Source organism: Rhinopithecus roxellana, chromosome 4 (assembly GCF_007565055.1).
Source record: "Rhinopithecus roxellana isolate Shanxi Qingling chromosome 4, ASM756505v1, whole genome shotgun sequence".
Taxonomy (NCBI): Eukaryota; Metazoa; Chordata; class Mammalia; order Primates; family Cercopithecidae; genus Rhinopithecus; species Rhinopithecus roxellana.
In genome coordinates, this window is record NC_044552.1 from 65076608 (window position 1) to 65093183 (window position 16576).

At 42.5% G+C, this 16576-nt stretch overlaps 1 protein-coding gene across 3 annotated transcripts; it reads left to right on the forward strand.

Annotated features, from left to right (window-relative positions):
- The first annotated feature begins 722 nt into the window (after positions 1–722).
- Positions 723–9568, forward strand: HFE (homeostatic iron regulator). 3 transcript variants are annotated; one of them, XM_010364891.2, is made up of 6 exons: positions 723–976; positions 4318–4581; positions 4790–5065; positions 6177–6452; positions 6611–6724; positions 7677–9568. In XM_010364891.2, exons 1-6 carry the CDS (start codon positions 901–903, stop codon positions 7715–7717), a joined length of 1047 nt encoding a protein of 348 aa, XP_010363193.1. In that variant the 5' UTR covers positions 723–900; the 3' UTR covers positions 7718–9568. The 3 variants fall into 3 exon arrangements, with proteins under 3 accessions (XP_010363193.1, XP_030784332.1, XP_010363199.1); XM_010364897.2 differs by lacking the exon at positions 4318–4581 and having other exon boundaries at positions 748–976; XM_030928472.1 differs by lacking the exons at positions 4318–4581; positions 4790–5065.
- Positions 9569–16576: the final 7008 nt, after the last annotated feature.

Here is a 16576-nt window from a genome sequence, read left to right on the forward strand (position 1 = left end):
AGCCTCCCAGGGATGGGGTCAAAACTGTATGTAAATTCTATTATAATGATGGTCATGGGTAATATAATGAAGGACAGGGTTTTGTGTTATTGGGTATGTGCCACTTTAGGGAATTTCCACCTGTACCCTCCTTTCTCTTTCTCCAGGATATTTTGGCCACAGACTTCATCATAAACTCCATCCCTTAGGGTGGCGTTAAGGTAGTCTTGGGCCTGAACTTAGATGGGCCAGTGGCTGTCTTAGTGACAGCCTTTCTGCTCTCTTCTGTCGTCCCCTTCCAGCTGCTAATGTCTAACTACCTAACAATTACCCATTAAATCAGTGTATCTGGGGTTAGGAGCAGGCCTCAATATGTTTAATCATTTTCCAAGTCATCCCAATACTGTAAAGTTTGTGAAAAACTTGTCAGATAATTCAATTACGAAGGCTGTGGAAGGTGTTTCAGTAGGATCTAATTGGTTAACGTTATGATTTAATTAATTTGAATCAAAATCAAAATGAAAAAGCTTTATATTTCTAAATCAAATAAGACATAAGTTGGTCTAAGGTCGAGATAAAATTTTTAAATGTATAATTGAATTTTGAAAATAATAAATATTTAAATACCTAAAGTTTCCATCAGAACATTGTGAAGATACTTTCCCCAATCAGCAACACTCCTTCAGGATTTAAAAACCAAGGGGGACACTGGATCACCTAGAGTTTCACAAGCAGATACCTTCTGCTGTAGGAGAGAGAGAATTAAAGTTCTGAAGACCTATTGCTTTTCACCAGGAAGTTTTACTGGGCATCTCCTGAGCCTAGGCAATAGCTGTAGGGTGACTTCTGGAGCCATCGCCGTTTCCCCGCCCCACCAAAGAAGCGGAGACTTAACGGGGACGTGCGGTCAGAGCTGGGGAAATGGGCCCGCGAGCCAGGCCGGCGCTTCTCCTCCTGATGCTTTTGCAGACCGCGGTCCTGCAGGGGCGCTTGCTGCGTGAGTCCAAGGGCTGCGGGCCAACGAGGGGCGCGGCGGGGGTGGAAAAATCGAAACTAGCTTTTCTTTGCGCTAGGGAGTTTGCTAACTTTGGAGGACCTGCTCAGCCCTATCCGTAGTCCCCTCTCCCTACTTTCTGCGTCCAAACCCCGGGAGGGAATGCCTGCCACTGAGCTGCATATGGGGGTCCCTCGCCCCAGGACCTGTCCCCTCCCCCGGCTGTCCCGGCTCTTCGGAGTGACTTTTCGAACCGCCCACTCCCTTCCCCCAACCAGAATGCTTTTAAATAAATCTCGTAGTTCCTCACTTGAGCTGAGGTAAGCCTGGGGTTCCTTGGACCTGGATCTCGGGTTTATTTCCAATGTCAGCTGTGCAGTTTTTTCCCCAGTCATCTCCAAACAGGAAGTTCTTCCGTGCATGCTTGCCGAGAAGGCTGAGCGAACCCACAGCAGGATCCGCACGGGGTTTCCACCTCGGAACGAATGCGCTGGGTGGTGGGGGCGCGGAAGAGTGGGGCTGGGGATCTGAATTCTTCACCATTCCACCCACTTTTGGTGAGACCTGGGGTGGAGGTCTCTGGGGGTGGGAGGCTTCTGAGAGAGGCCTACCTCGGGCCTTTCCCCACTCTTGGCAATTGTTCTTTTGCCTGGAAAATTGAGTATATGTTAGTTTTCAACGTTTGAACTGAACAGTTCTCTTTTCAGCCAGGTTTTATTGATTTGCAGTGTGCTGTGTAATTAAGAGGCCTCTAAAGAACGTCAAAGTACTGATAATGAACATGTAAGCAATGCACTCAGTTGTAAGTTACATTCATATCTGATCCTATTTGATTTTCACTAGGCATAGGGAGGTAGGAGCTAATAATATGTTTATTTACTAGAAGTTAACTGGAATTCAGATTAAATAACTCTTTTCAGGTTACAAAGTATATAAGTAATCAGGTTTTCTGATATTATTTCAAGTACTATAGCTGCTTCTAATCTTAGTTGAGAGTGATTTTGCCCTGTAGTCTAGCACAGTGTTCTGTGGGTCACACGCCGGCCTCAGCACAGCACTTTGAGTTTTGGTACTATGTGTATCTACATTTTACACATGACAAGAATGAGGCATGCACGGCCTGCTTCCTGGCAAGTTTATTCAATAGTACACTGGGCTTTGGTGGCAGAGCTCACGTCTCCACTTCATAGCTATGATTCTTAAACATCACACTGCATTAGAGGCTGAATAATAAAATTTCAGGTTGAGCAGAAATATTCATTGTTTACAAGTGTAAATGAGTCCCAACCATGTGTTGCACTGTTCAAGGCCCAAGGGAGAGAGCAGGGAAACAAGTCTTTACCCTTTGATATTTTGCATTCTAGTGGGAGAGATGACAATAAGCAAATGAGCAAAAAGATATGCAACATCAGGAAACGATGGGTGTTATGAGAAGCAGAGAAGTCAGGACAAGTCACTCTGGGGCTGACACTTGAGCAGAGACATGAAGGAAATAAGAATGATATTGACTGGGAGCAGTATTTCCCAGGAAAACTGAGTGGGCCTGGCAAGTTGGATTAAAAAGCAGGTTTTCTCAGCACTACTCATGTGTGTGTGTGTGTTGGGGGTGGGAACAGGGACTACCATCTGCATGTAGCATGTCCAGCAGTATCCTGTCGTCTCTACTCACCTGGTGCTAGGAGCACTCATCCTCCCTACTCACTAGGTGCTAGGAGCACTCCCCCAGTCTTGACAACCAAAAATGTCTCTAAACTTTGCCACATGTCACCTAGGAGACAAACTCCTGGTTAAGAAGCTCGGGTTGAAAAAAAAAAGTAGTGCTGGGGGTTAGAGGCCAAGAAGTAGGTAATGGGGTCAGAAGAGGAGCCACAAACAAGGTTGTGCAGGTGCCTGTAGGCTGTGGTGTGAATTCTAGCCAAGGAGTAACTGTGATCTGTCACAGGCTTTAAAAAGATTACTCTGGCTACTATGTGGAAAGCAGAATGAAGGGAGCAACAGTAAAAGCAGGGAGCCCATCCAGGAAGCTGTTACACAGTCCACACAAGAGATGGTGGAGTGGGCTGGGTGGGAACATAAAAGGGAGTGAGAAACCGTTGTCTCCTGAATATATTTTGAAGGAAGTTGATGAAGGATTCTATGTTGTGTGAGAGAAAGAGAAGAATTAGCTGGGTGTGGTAGCTCATGCCAAGGAGGAGGCCAAGGAGGGCAGATTCTTGAGCTCAGGAGTTCAAGACCAGCCTGGGCAACATGGCAAAACCCCTTCTCTACAAAAAATACAAAAACTAGCCGGGTGTGGTGGCATGCACCTGTGATCCTAGCTACTAGGGAGGCTGAGGTGTGGGGGATTGCTTGAGCCCAGGAAGTTGAGGCTGCAGTGAGCCATGATTGTGCCACTATACTTCAGTCTAGATGACAGAGCAAGATCCTGTCTCCCCCCACCCCCTGAAAAAAGAGAAGAGTTAAAGTTGACTTTGTTCTTTATTTTAATTTTATTGGCCTGAGCAGTGAGGTAATTGGCAATGCCATTTCTGAGATGGTGAAGGCAGAGGAAAGAGCAGTTTGGGGGTAAATCAAGGATCTGGATTTGGACATCCTAAGTTTGAGATTCCAGTCAGGCATCCAAGTAGTGAGGCCATATAGGCAGTTCAGTGTAAGAATTCAGGGCCAAGGCTGGGCACAGTGGCTCACTCCTGCAATCTCAGCACTTTGGGAGGCTGAGGCAGGCAGATCACTTGAAGTCAGGAGTTTGAGACAAGCTTGGCTAACATGGTGAAACCCCATGTCTACTAAAAATACAAAAATTAGCCTGGTGTGGTGGCACATGCCTATAGTCCCAGGTTTTTAGGAGGCTTAGGCAGGAGAATCCCTTGAATCCAGGAGGTGCAGGTTGCAGTGAGCTAAGATTGTGCCACTGCACTCCAGCCTGGGCAATAGAGTGAGACTCAGTCTCAAAAAAAAAAAAAACAAAAACAAAAAAACCTTTATGAATTCCTCAGGATTTGGGTCTAATTTGCTCTGACCACCAACTCCTGAGTTCAACTACCATAGCTAGAGACATCTTAACATTTTCTAGAATCCACCAGCTTTAGTGGAGTCTGTCTAATCATGAGTATTGGAATAGGGTCTGGGGGCAGTGAGGGGATGGCAGCCACGTGTGGCAGAGAAAGTCACACAAAGAGAGAGCAGCCAGGACTGTCAAATGGAAGAAAGATGGGACTGCAACTCACCCTTCACAATAGAGGACCAGACACAACTGATAGTATGAGTTGATGCAGGTGTGTGGAGCCTCAACATCCAGCTCCCCTCCTACTGCACATGGTGAAGGCCTGTTGCTCTGTCTCCAGGTTCACACTCTCTCCACTACCTCTTCATGGGTTCCTCAGAGCAGGACCTTGGTCTTTCCCTGTTTGAAGCTTTGGGCTATGTGGATGACCAGCTGTTCGTGTTCTATGATCATGAGAGTCGCCGTGTGGAGCCGCGAACTCCATGGGTTTCCGGTAGAACTTCAAGCCAGATGTGGCTGGAGCTGAGTCAGAGTCTGAAAGGGTGGGATCACATGTTCACTGTTGACTTCTGGACTATTATGGAAAATCACAATCACAGCAAGGGTATGTGGAGAGGGGGCCTCACCTTCTGGAGGTTGTCAGAGCTTTTCATCTTTTCATGCATCTTGAAGGAAACAGCTGGAAATCTGCTGTCTTGTGGGAGCAGGGAAGAGGGAAAGAATTTACTTCCTGAGATCATTTGGTCCTTGGGGATGGTGGAAATAGGGACCTACTCCTTTGGTTGCAGTAACAAGGCTGGGGATTTTTCCAGAGTCCCACACCCTGCAGGTCATCCTGGGCTGCAAAATGCAAGAGGACAACAGTACCGAGGGCTTCTGGAAGTACGGGTATGATGGGCAGGACCACCTTGAATTCTGCCCTGACACGCTGGATTGGAGAGCAGCAGAACCCAGGGCCTGGCCCACCAAGCTGGAGTGGGAAAGGCACAAGATTCGGGCCAGGCAGAACAGGGCCTACCTCGAGAGGGACTGCCCTGCGCAGCTGCAGCAGTTGCTGGAGCTGGGGAGAGGTGTTTTCGACCGGCCAGGTATGGTGGAAACACACTTCTGCCCCCATACTCTAGTGGCAGAGTGGAGGAGGATGTAGGGCATGGAATACCTGGTTGGAGTTTCAGAGGTGGCTGAGGTTGTGTGCCTCTCCAAATTCTGGGAAGGGACTTTCTCAATCCTAGAGTCTCTACCTTGTAATTGAGATGTATGAGGCAACCACAAGTCATGGGTTTAATTTCTTTTCTCCATTCATATGGCTTAAGGGGAAGTGTCTGCAGCCCTTGCTTTTTATTTAACCAATAATCCTTTGTATATGTATACCTGTTAAGAATTCAGAAATGTCAAGGCCAGGCGCAGTGACTCACCCCTGTAATCCCAGCAATTGGAGGCCAAGGCAGGTGGATCACGAGGTCAGGAGTTTGAGACCAGCCTGACCAACATGGTGAAACCCGTCTCTAAAAAAATACAAAAATTAGCTGGGCGCAGTTATGCGCGCCTGTAGTCCCAGCTAATTGGGAGTCTGAGGAAGGAGAATCGCTTGAACCCGGGAAGCAGAGGTTGCACTGAGCTGAGATAGCGCAACCGCACTCCAGCCTAGGCAACAGAGTGAGACTCCATCTTAAAAAAAAAAAAGAAAGAAAGAAAAGAAAAAAGAAGAGAGAGAATTCAGAGATGTCAGCTATCATATGAATACCAGGACAAAATATCAAGTGAGGCCACTTACCAGAGTAGCAGAATGCTTTAGGTTAAAAGTTTCTTTCACAGAACATAGCAATAATCACTGAAGCTACCTATTTTACAAGGCTCCTTCTTATAACAATGCCTCCTAGGTTGACCCAGGTGAAACTAACCATCTATATTCAATCGTTTTCAATGCACATAAAGGGCAATTTTATCTATCAGAACAAAGAACATAGGTAACTGATATGTATATTTACATGTTAGGAGAACAAGCTGATCTGACTGCGCTCCAAGTGACACTGTGTTATAGTCCAATCTTAGGACACAAAATGGTGTCTCTCCTGTAGCTTGTTTTTTTTTCTGAAAGGGAATTTCCTTCCTCCAACCTATAGAAGGAAGTGAAAGTTCCAATCTTCCTGGCAAGGGTAAACAGATTCCCTCTCCTCATCCTTCCTCTTTCCTGTCAAGTGCCTCCTTTGGTGAAGGTGACACATCATGTGACCTCTTCAGTGACCACTCTACGGTGTCGGGCCCTGAACTACTACCCCCAGAACATCACCATGAAGTGGCTGAAGGATAGGCAGCCAATGGATGCCAAGGAGGTCAAACCTAAAGACGTATTGCCCAATGGGGATGGGACCTACCAGGGCTGGATAACTTTGACTGTACCCCCAGGGGAAGAACAGAGATATACTTGCCAGGTGGAGCACCCAGGCCTGGATCAGCCCCTCCTTGCTATCTGGGGTATGTGACTGATGAGAGCCAGGAGCTGAGAAAATCTATTGGGGGTTGAGAGGAGTGCCTGAGGGGGTAATTATGGCAGTGAGACAAGGATCTGCTCTTTGTTAGGGGGTGGGCTGGGGGTGGCAATCAAAGACTTTAACTTGCTTTTTCTGTTTTAGACCCCTCACCGTCTGGAACCCTAGTCATTGGAGTCATCAGTGGAATTGCTGTTTTTGTCATCATCTTGTTCATTGGAATTTTGTTCATAATATTAAGGAAGAGGCAGACCTCAAGTGAGTAGGAACAAGGAGAAGTCTCTTAGTATCTCTGCCCCAGAGCACAGTGGGAAGAGGGGCAGAGGGGATCTGACATCCATGGGAAGCATTTTTCTTATTTATATTCTTTGGGGACACCAGTAGTTCCTTGGGAGACAGAAAATAATGGTTCTCCCTAGAATGAAAGTCTCTAATTCAACAAACATCTTCAGAGCACCTACTATTTTGCAAGAGCTGTTTAAGGTAGTGCAGGGGCTTTGAGGTTGAGAAGTCACTGTGGCTATTCTCAGAACCCAAATCTGGTAGAGAATGAAAATGATAGCAAGTGAATGTAGTTAAAGAAGACCCCATGAGGTCCTAAAGCAGGCAGGAAGCAAATGCTTAGGGTGTCAAAGGAAGGAATGATCACATTCAGCTGGGGATCAAGAAAGCCTTCTGGATCTTGAAGGAGAAGCTTGATTCCATTAGGTGAGGTTGAAGATGATGGGAGGTCTACACAGACGGAACAACCATGCCAAGTGGGAGAGTATAAGGCGTACTAGGAGGTTAGAACTAATGACTCTACCTTAACCCCGAGTTTGCATAGCTATCGCTCACCAATTATGCATTTCTACTCCCTGAACATCTGTGGTGTGGGGAAAGGAAAGGCAGAAAGAAGCCAGCTCATACAGAGTCCGAGGGTCTTTTGGGATATTGGGTTATGATCACTGGAGTGTCACTGAAGGATCCTAAGAAAGGAGGACCATGATCTCCCTTATATGGTGAATGTGTTGTTAAGAAGTTAGATGGGAGGTGAGGAGACCAGTTAGAAAGCCAATAAGCATTTCCAGATGAGAGATAATGGTTCTTGAAATCCAATAGTGCCCAGGTCTAAATTGAGATGGGTGAATGAGGAAAATAAGGAACAGAGAAGAGGCAAAATGATGCCTAGGTTTGTGATGCCTCTTTCCTGGGTCTCTTGTCTCCACAGGAGGAGTTATGGGGCACTACGTCTTAGCTGAACGTGAGTGACACGCAGCCTGCAGACTCATCACGGGAAGGACACAAAACTAGAGACTCAAAAAGGGAGTGCACTTACGGAGCTCTTCATGTTTCAGGACAGAGTTGAACCTAAACATAGAAATTGCCTGAAGAACTCCTTGCTTTTAGCTTTCTCTGTTCATTTCCTCAAAAAGATTTCCCCATTTAAGTTTCTGATTCCTGCATGCCAGTGATCCCCAGCTGTGACTTCTCCCCTGGAACTGCCTCTCATGAACCTCAAGCTGCATCTAGAGGCTTCCTTCATTTCCTCCATCACCTCAGACACATACACCTATGTCATTTCATTTCCTATTTTTGGAAGAGGACTCCTTACATTTGGGGGACTTACATGATTCATTTTAACATCTCAGAAAAGCTTTGAATCCTGGGACATGGCTAGTCATAACCTTACCAGAATTTTACATATGTATCTAGGCATTTTCTGGACCCGTTCTACTTTTCCTTTGAATCATCCCTCTGTGTTACCCAGTAACTCATCCGTCACCAAGCCATGGGAATTCTTCCATCTGATTGTTATGTGAATTGTAGGCTGTACACTGCACGAATGGAAGAGGCACCTTTCCCAGAAAAAGCATCATGGCTGTCTGTGGGTATTACAATGGGTGTTTTTAGCAGGTAGGAGGCAAATATCTTGAAAGGGGTTGCGAAGAGGTGTCTCTTTCTAATTGGTATGAAGGTGTCATACAGGTTTGCAAAGTGCCTTCATTTGGAATGCTACTCTAGTATTCCAGAGCTGAAGTATAACAATAATTTTCTCCCTGATCTCTCCTTGTTATGATAATGAAAATTATAAGGATGATGATAATGATGATAAAAGCACTTACGTTGTGTCCCACTCTTCTGAGCACCTACTTACATGCATTATTGCATGCAATTCTTACAATAATTCTATGAGATAGGCACTATTATCTCAATTTCTTTTTTAGATGAAGAAAGTGAAGTAGGCCAGGCACGGTGGCTCATGCCTATAATCCCAGCACTTTGGGAGGCTGAGGCGGGTGGATCACAAGGTCAGGAGATCCAGACCATCCTGGCTAACACGATGAAACCCCATCTCTACTAAAAATACAAAAAATTAGCCGGGCATGGTGGCGGGCGCCTGTAGTCCCAGCTACTGGGGAGGCTGAGGCAGGAGAATGGCGTGAACCCAGGAGGTGGAGCTTGCAGTGAGCGGAGATCGCGCCACTGCACTCCAGCCTGAGTGATAGAGTAGTGAGACTCCGTCTCAAAAAAAAAAAAAAAAAAAAAAAGGAAAGAAAAACGAAAATATAGAGTATCTCACAGCTTGCCAGTGATAGAAACAGGTTTCAAACTCAGTCAATCTGACCGTATGATACATCTCAAACACCACTACATTCAGGTAGTTTAGATGCCTAGAGTAAATAGAGACGGAAGGAGATGGCTATTCTATTGTCTCATTGTGTTTCTTCTGAGTGAGCTTGAATCACATAAAGGGAAACAGCAGAAAACAACCAGCTGATCCTCAGCTGTCATGTTTCCTTTAAAAGTCCCCAAGGGAAGGTCCTGGAATGTGACTCCTTTGCTCCTCTGTTACTCTCTTTGGCATTCATTTCTTTGGCCCCTATGCAAGGACTGTAATTGGTGGGAACAGCTAGTGGCCCTGCTGGGCTTCACACACACTATCCTCCCTAGGCCAGTGCCTCTGGAGTCAGAACTCTGGTGGTATTTCCCTCGATGAACTGGAGTAAGCTCTCTCATTTTGAGATGATACAATGGAAGCCACCAAGTGGCTTAGAGGATGCCCAGGCCCTGTCATGGGGCTACTGGGGTTCCGGTGTACATTAAAAAAAAAAAAAAAATCTAAGCAGGACACTCAGGAATTGCTAGAGTCTGGGAAATCAGTTCACCATGTTCAAAAGAGTCTTTTTTTCTTTTTTCTTTTTTTTTTTTTTTTGAGACCCTATTGCGCAAACTGGAGTGCAACAGCGTGATCTCAGCTCACTGTAACCTCTGCCTCCCAGGTTTAAGAGATACTCCTGCCTCAGCCTCACGAGTAGCTGGGATTATAAGCATGCACCACCATGCCCGGCTAATTTTTGTAGTTTTAGTAGAGACGAGGTTTCACCATGTTGGCCAGGCTGGTCTCGAACTCCTGATCTCGTGATCTGCCCACCTCCGCCTCCGAAAGTGCTGGGATTACATGTATGAGTCACCCTGCCTGACCATCGAAAGAGTCTTAATATATATATCCAGATGACATGTGTTTACTTTATGTTGCTATATGCATTTGGCTGCATAAATGTGGTACAAGCATTCTGTCTTGAGGGGCAGGTGCTTCAGGATACCATGCACAGCTCAGAAGTATCTTTTGTAGGCATTAAATTTTAGCAAAGATATCTCATCTCTTCTTTTAAACCATTTTCTTTTTTGCTGGTTAGAAAAGTTATGTAGAAAAAAGGAAATGTCATTTATGCTCATTGTAGAAAAGCTAAAAAATGAATACAATTAAAGCTGTTATTTAATTAGCCAGTGATAAACTATTAAAAACTTGTCTATTACCTGTTAGTATTATTGTTGCATTAAAAATGCATATACTTTAATAAATGTACATTGTATTGCACACTGCATGATTTTATTGATGTTCTTGTTCATCTTGTGTATATACTTAATTGCTTTGTCATTTTGAGACATTTATTTTGCTTCTAATTTCTTTACATATTTTCTTATGGAATATTTTCATTCAACTGTGTTAGCCGAATTAATTGTTTTTCTTCACACTAGGGACATTGTCATCTAAGTTGTAAGACATTGGTTATTTTACCAACAAACCATTCTGGAAGCATATGACAAATTCTTTCTCTCTTAATATGGTACTATACTGAAAGCAGACTGCTATAAGGCTTCACTTACTCTTCTACCTCATAAAGAATATGTTACAATTAATTAATTAGGTAAGCATTTGTTTTATATTGGTTTTATTTCACCTGGGCTGAGATTACAAGAAACACCCCAGTCTTCATAGTAACACATTTTGGTAACACATTTACTAAACATCAGCAACTGTGGCCTGTTAATTTTTTAATAGAAATTTTAAGTACTCATTTTCTTTCAGTGTTTTTTAAGCTTAATTTTTCTGGCTTTATTCATAAATTCTTAAGGTCAACTACATTTGAAAAATCAGCCGGGCGCGGTGGCTCAAGCCTGTAATCCCAGCACTTTGGGAGGCCGAGACGGGTGGATCACGAGGTCAGGAGATCGAGACCATCCTGGCTAACACTGTGAAACCCCGTCTCTACTAAAAAATACAAAAAACTAGCCGGGCGAGGTGGCGGCCGCCTGTAGTCCCAGCTACTCGGGAGGCTGAGGCAGGAGAATGGCGTGAACCCGGGAGGCGGAGCTTGCAGTGAGCTGAGATCCAGCCACTGCACTCCAGCCCGGGCGACAGAGTGAGACTCCGTCTCAAATAAATAAATAAATAAATAAATAAATAAATAAATAAATAAATCAAGGACCTCATTTAAAATTCTTTCTTACTCATCTCTGGCAAAACCATTCATAGACCATGGGGGTAAAGAGAAGTGTGACACCTGGTGGCCTCAAGTAAACATACCACGGTGGTCCGGTGACCAGAGATGCAGAGCTGAGGGTTTTCCTGAGGGTAAAGGAATAAACAGTGGGTGAAGGGATGTGCATTAGAAATCACTTGTAGAGAAAAGCCCCTGAAAATTTCAGAAAACAAACAAGAAACTACTTACCAGCTATTTGAATTGCTGTAATCACAGGCCATTGCTGAGCTGCCTGAACTGGGAACACAACAGAAGGAAAACAAACCACTCTGATAATAATTGAGTCAAGTACAGCAGGTGATTGAGGTCTGCTGAAGGTACAGGACAAAATTCTTATGTTGTACTATAATAATGTCATCTTATAGTACTGTCAGTATTGTATAAAACATTCTTCACAAACTCACACACATTTAAAAACAAAACACTGTCTCTAAAATCCCCAAATTTCTCATAAGCTATCAGTTTTAAACTAACATTTTTCAAACCACAATCTGATTTAATCATGACCATCACTTAAATATTACTGACTTTCAAATTAAAGATTTTCACATACAGGCTGATATTTTTAATTGTGATTCTCTCTGTAGGCTTTGGGTATAATGTGTTCTTTTCCTTTTTTGCATCGGTGATTAACTTCTACACTCTAACATGTAGAATGTTAATACAATATTAAAGTATTTTGTATGACAATTTTATTTGAAAGCCTAGGATGCCTGGGCATCCTGCATACATTTATTACTTGATATGCATGCATTCTGGTATCTCAAGGATTCTATTTCTGAGCAATTGTTTAAGGTGTAGAAGAGATAGATATGGTAGATTTGGGGTGGATACTTATATATTTTCTATTTTTTGGATGAATGAATTTGTATATTAAAACTTTTCCATGGCAGAAATATTTTCAAAAACTTTTTTTTTCCAGTATGGATTGAAGGCCCTGATTTTACCACAGTGCAATATATCAATGTAGCAAAATTGTACTTGTACCCCATGAATATATATAATTAAAAAAACTATTTTTTTCCAGCCAATTATTATTACTTACTAGATATTAGGCTCTGTTCTGAATCTTAATTTAATTCCTCCAAAGAATCTTATGAGATAGGTAGGAATAATTGCTTCTATTCTGTTATCCTTATGTTGCTGTTATGAAACCAAGGCACGGAAAGGTTAGTTAACTTACTGAAGAAAATGATTGTGCTGGATTTTTATTCTAGCCATTCTGGAATAACAACTACACAACCTTGTCTGAGCCAAGGAAACATATGGTGTGGCAACTGTTACCATCTTTTTAGGAATAGCAGCACTCCTAATGTTTGCTGCAGGGGAAAAGGAATCTCAGAATTTGCCTGATCCCTATAATTTTTTTCCTAAATATTTTGAAATATCTTTTAGATGTATTTTTAAAATTTAAGGATGTTTTGTTCCATTCATACAGCAGAATTTTTTTTTTTTTTTTCTTTCTTGAGACAGAGTCTCACTCTGTCACCCAGGCTGGAATGCAGTGGCATGATCTCAGCTCACTGCAACCTCTGCCTACTGGGTTCAAGCGATTTTACTGCCTCAGCCTCCTAAGCAGCTGAGACTACAGGCACACACCACCATACACGCCTAATTTTTTTTGTATTTTTAGTAGAGATGGAGTTTCACCATGTTGGCCAGGCAGGTCTCGAACTCCTGACCTCAAATAAGCCGCCCTCCTCGGCCTCCCAAAGTGCTGGTATTACAGGTGTGAGCCACTGCTCCCGGCCAAATTTTTAACTTGTTTTGTTATTGTTAAGACAGGGTCTCAGTCTGACACCAAGGCTGGTATGCAGTAGTGTGACCATGGCTCACTGCAGTCTCAACCTCCTGAGCTCAAGTGATCCTCCCACCTCAGCCTCCCGAGTAGCTGGGACAACCACGCCTGGCTCATGTCTTTCTATTATTTATTGAAACGAGTTCTGGCTATGTTGCCCAGGCTGGTCTTGAACTCCAGAGCCCCGGCGATCCACCCACCTCAGTGTCCAAAAGGTTTATCAGGTCTGAGACACCATCCCTGGCCAGATTTCTAACTTTTGAATTCACATATTCATTTATTCTCTTTATCATTCAGGAAGAAATGTGGGGATGGGTAGCCTTGAAGCATCATCCACCAAGTTATTTTACACACCAGATTTAGATACAAAGTATTTTTTTATTTTTATTTTTTAAATCAAATTCTAACTTTTACTCTGAAGATACTAAAAAGAATTTTGGGGTCTTTAATTCATACTTTGGGGACAGAGGAATAAGTATCAATATTTGTATAACTTTCAGTGCAAGTCACGTAAGCTAACGTTAGTCTATTGAGTTAAATATCCTTGATTTATTCCTTAAACTGAGTCACCACATCGGCACTTTTTTTTTTTTTTTTTTTTTTTTTTTCCAGACGGAGCCTTGCCTTGTTGCCCAGGCTGGAATGCAGTGGTGCGATCTCGGCTCACTGCAACCTCCGCCTCCCGGGTTCAAGCGATTCTTCTGCACCAGCCTCACAGGTAGGTGGGACCACAGGCACACGCCACCATGCCCGGCTAAATTTTGTATTTTTAGTAGAGACGGGGTTTCACCATTTTGGTCAGGCTGGTCTCAAATTCCTGACCTCGTGATCCGCCTACTCCGGCCTCCCAAAGTGCTGGGATTGCAGGCGTGAGCCACCGCGCCCGGCCAAATGGCACTTTCATAAAACAGTAAATAACCAACTTCACTACTGCCCCAAGAGATTTACTATGTATATGAAGGCACCTGTTTTAAGTATGAGTATAATGTTACACAAAGAAGTGTAAATTTGGGTTCACAATTTTATCATTAAAACAAATGTAAAATACTTTGTGTTTTCTGTGTACTATTAAGGAAGTATTCAAGGGAATTTTGAAAATCATATTTAATTACTATCATGTTTGTAAAATTTTTGAAACAAATGTTTAAGAGAGGATAATGTCAAAAATTATCTTTCCAGCCAGACCTGATGGCTCACGCCAGTAATCCTAGCATTTGGGGAGGACAAGGTGGGCCGATCGCTTAAGCCCAGGAGTTCAAGACCAGCCTGGACAACATAGGGAAAGCCCATCTCTACCAAATACACAAAATTAGTCAGGTGTGGTCGTGCACAACTGTAGTCCCAGCTACTTGAGAGGCTGAGGTGGGAGGATCACTTGAGCTCGGGGAAGTGTAGCTACCATGAGCCATCATGGTGCCACTGCATTCCAGTCTGGGAAAACGAAAACAAAACAAAACAAAAAACAAGAAAAGAAAAAGAAAAGAAATTTTCTGTCGAAATATCTTTATTTTTAACAAATCAAAATGTATTAATACTGTTTATGGGAGAGTGCCCACACAAGTACAGCAAGCCTAGCAAGTTCAAGTTAAGAAAACTTTTAGTAAAATAATTTAAACTGAAAAGAAAAAGCAGAGATTTTCTCCTAGAAGAGTAAGGAGTGGAAGTAAAAGAAAAACCCAGCAGAGACATAGGTTATGCTACAGAACCAAAGATGTGCCAATAGCAATGACAGTTTAATTCAGAAAAAAATAAATCAGAAAAATGGGTATTTTAAGATTGAATATGCCTGAATTCTTCCCAGAGTGGAAAAATCCATTTTAAATATATATATATATATATATATATATATATATATATATACATCCTTTAATATTTGTTCCGACATTCATTGTTTTTGAGTCATTGTCATTGAGAAAAGTTTAGAAAGGAGATATTAGGAGCAGGAAATAGAAAGTAAATGAAGTATCAAAATAAAAATGGGGTTTTATAAATGATATAATGGGCAAAATAAAGGAAAGGCATCCTAGACCTCTGGTTTAAATGAAGATGGCACTTGGCAAGATGTGTTCCAGGGTGGTTCACATGAGGTATGTTTTCAGAGAATTGTCATATTGCATATGTTGCTTTATTTTTTATTTTCATGAATTAAAAGGCATGTTGAGATTTCAGAGTTTTACTTATGATCTTGGACTCTGCACTTTTTCTCTGTAATGTTTGACATTTGTTCCTAGCTAAGTCTCTAGTTATAAGGTATGTGTTGTGGCATGTGGATAGTGAGTGGAAAAACCTAATAACTCAATTTGGGGCAGAAGAATGTAATCAATTATTTCAGAAGTGATACAAACAATATGACATTTAGAGCATTCTGGCCTTTCCTGGGTCTTTTTTCTCCATTCCTGGATTTCTTTTCATGTGAGCAAGTCTGAGGTTACTATATGATGTCTCTCACAGGCCACAGTTCATTATAAATATTACCAATGGATATTCAATTATTAACCAGAGAGAGGTGGGTGGGGTTGGGTTTTTGTTTTTTAAACAAAAGCGGATTTTATGGGCATTCTGGAAAGCTCCAGCAGGAAGCTAAGAATAAAATTTTGAATTGAGAAGTCCCTTTCTTCAAATCACATTCAGACCCAATTCTGCTATTCTATTTATTTTTCAAGGGGATTAGCCTTATTTTAACACCAATAATCTTATCACAAAAACCTCCCAGAAGAAGACCCTGTAGACTTTGTAATGACCTTAATCAAGTATTAGCCCTACACTTCAATTAATCCCCAACTGTACAAAACGTATGTCCTTTTCTCTAAAGCTGGAGCAAGTTGAAAGTGGATTAAAAATGGTGGGAAGGGAACAGTGTTTGGAATTTCAGGCACACCAGACAGGCACAGCAGGCCAGGAAGAGCGTCCCGGGAAAACATTTTTTCCAGACTTAAGTTTATGTTTCCTATTTCTCTCACAGACTTCTGCACAAAAATGAGTCATTCAATAAATATTTGAATCGAGATAGGGAAGGTGACGAGGAAGAAGTTTGCACTTATGAGGTTTTAATTTGCAATTATTTGGCTATCTTTTTGCCTTCTCAAATATAGGATCTTTAGGAGTGAAACTTCATAGCCAAACTTATACTTTGTCCAGCACAGAGAAGGCCATCAAAATGCCTGGTATAAATAAAAATATTAAAATGATTGAGAGGTTAAGTCCCTTGACCTATAAATCTGACCTCCTTTAAACATTATTTGTACTTTCCCCAATAAACTATTACGTAATTTATTAGTTATTAAGTGGAAATAAAAAGAAATTTGGAATGGGGCTGTGCTTAGCGTCATTAAGCTGACAGGAATACAGTGCATTCAGCTTGTAGAGACCCTTCCAGTCCCACGAAGAGCGAAGTCTCACTGGCCAATCAAAACAATGAACTCTTAATGAAAGTTTTCTTGCTCCACCCACTTGGTGACCTAATTTGAAAAATGAAAAAATCCGCCCCAACTCATGTTGTTTTCA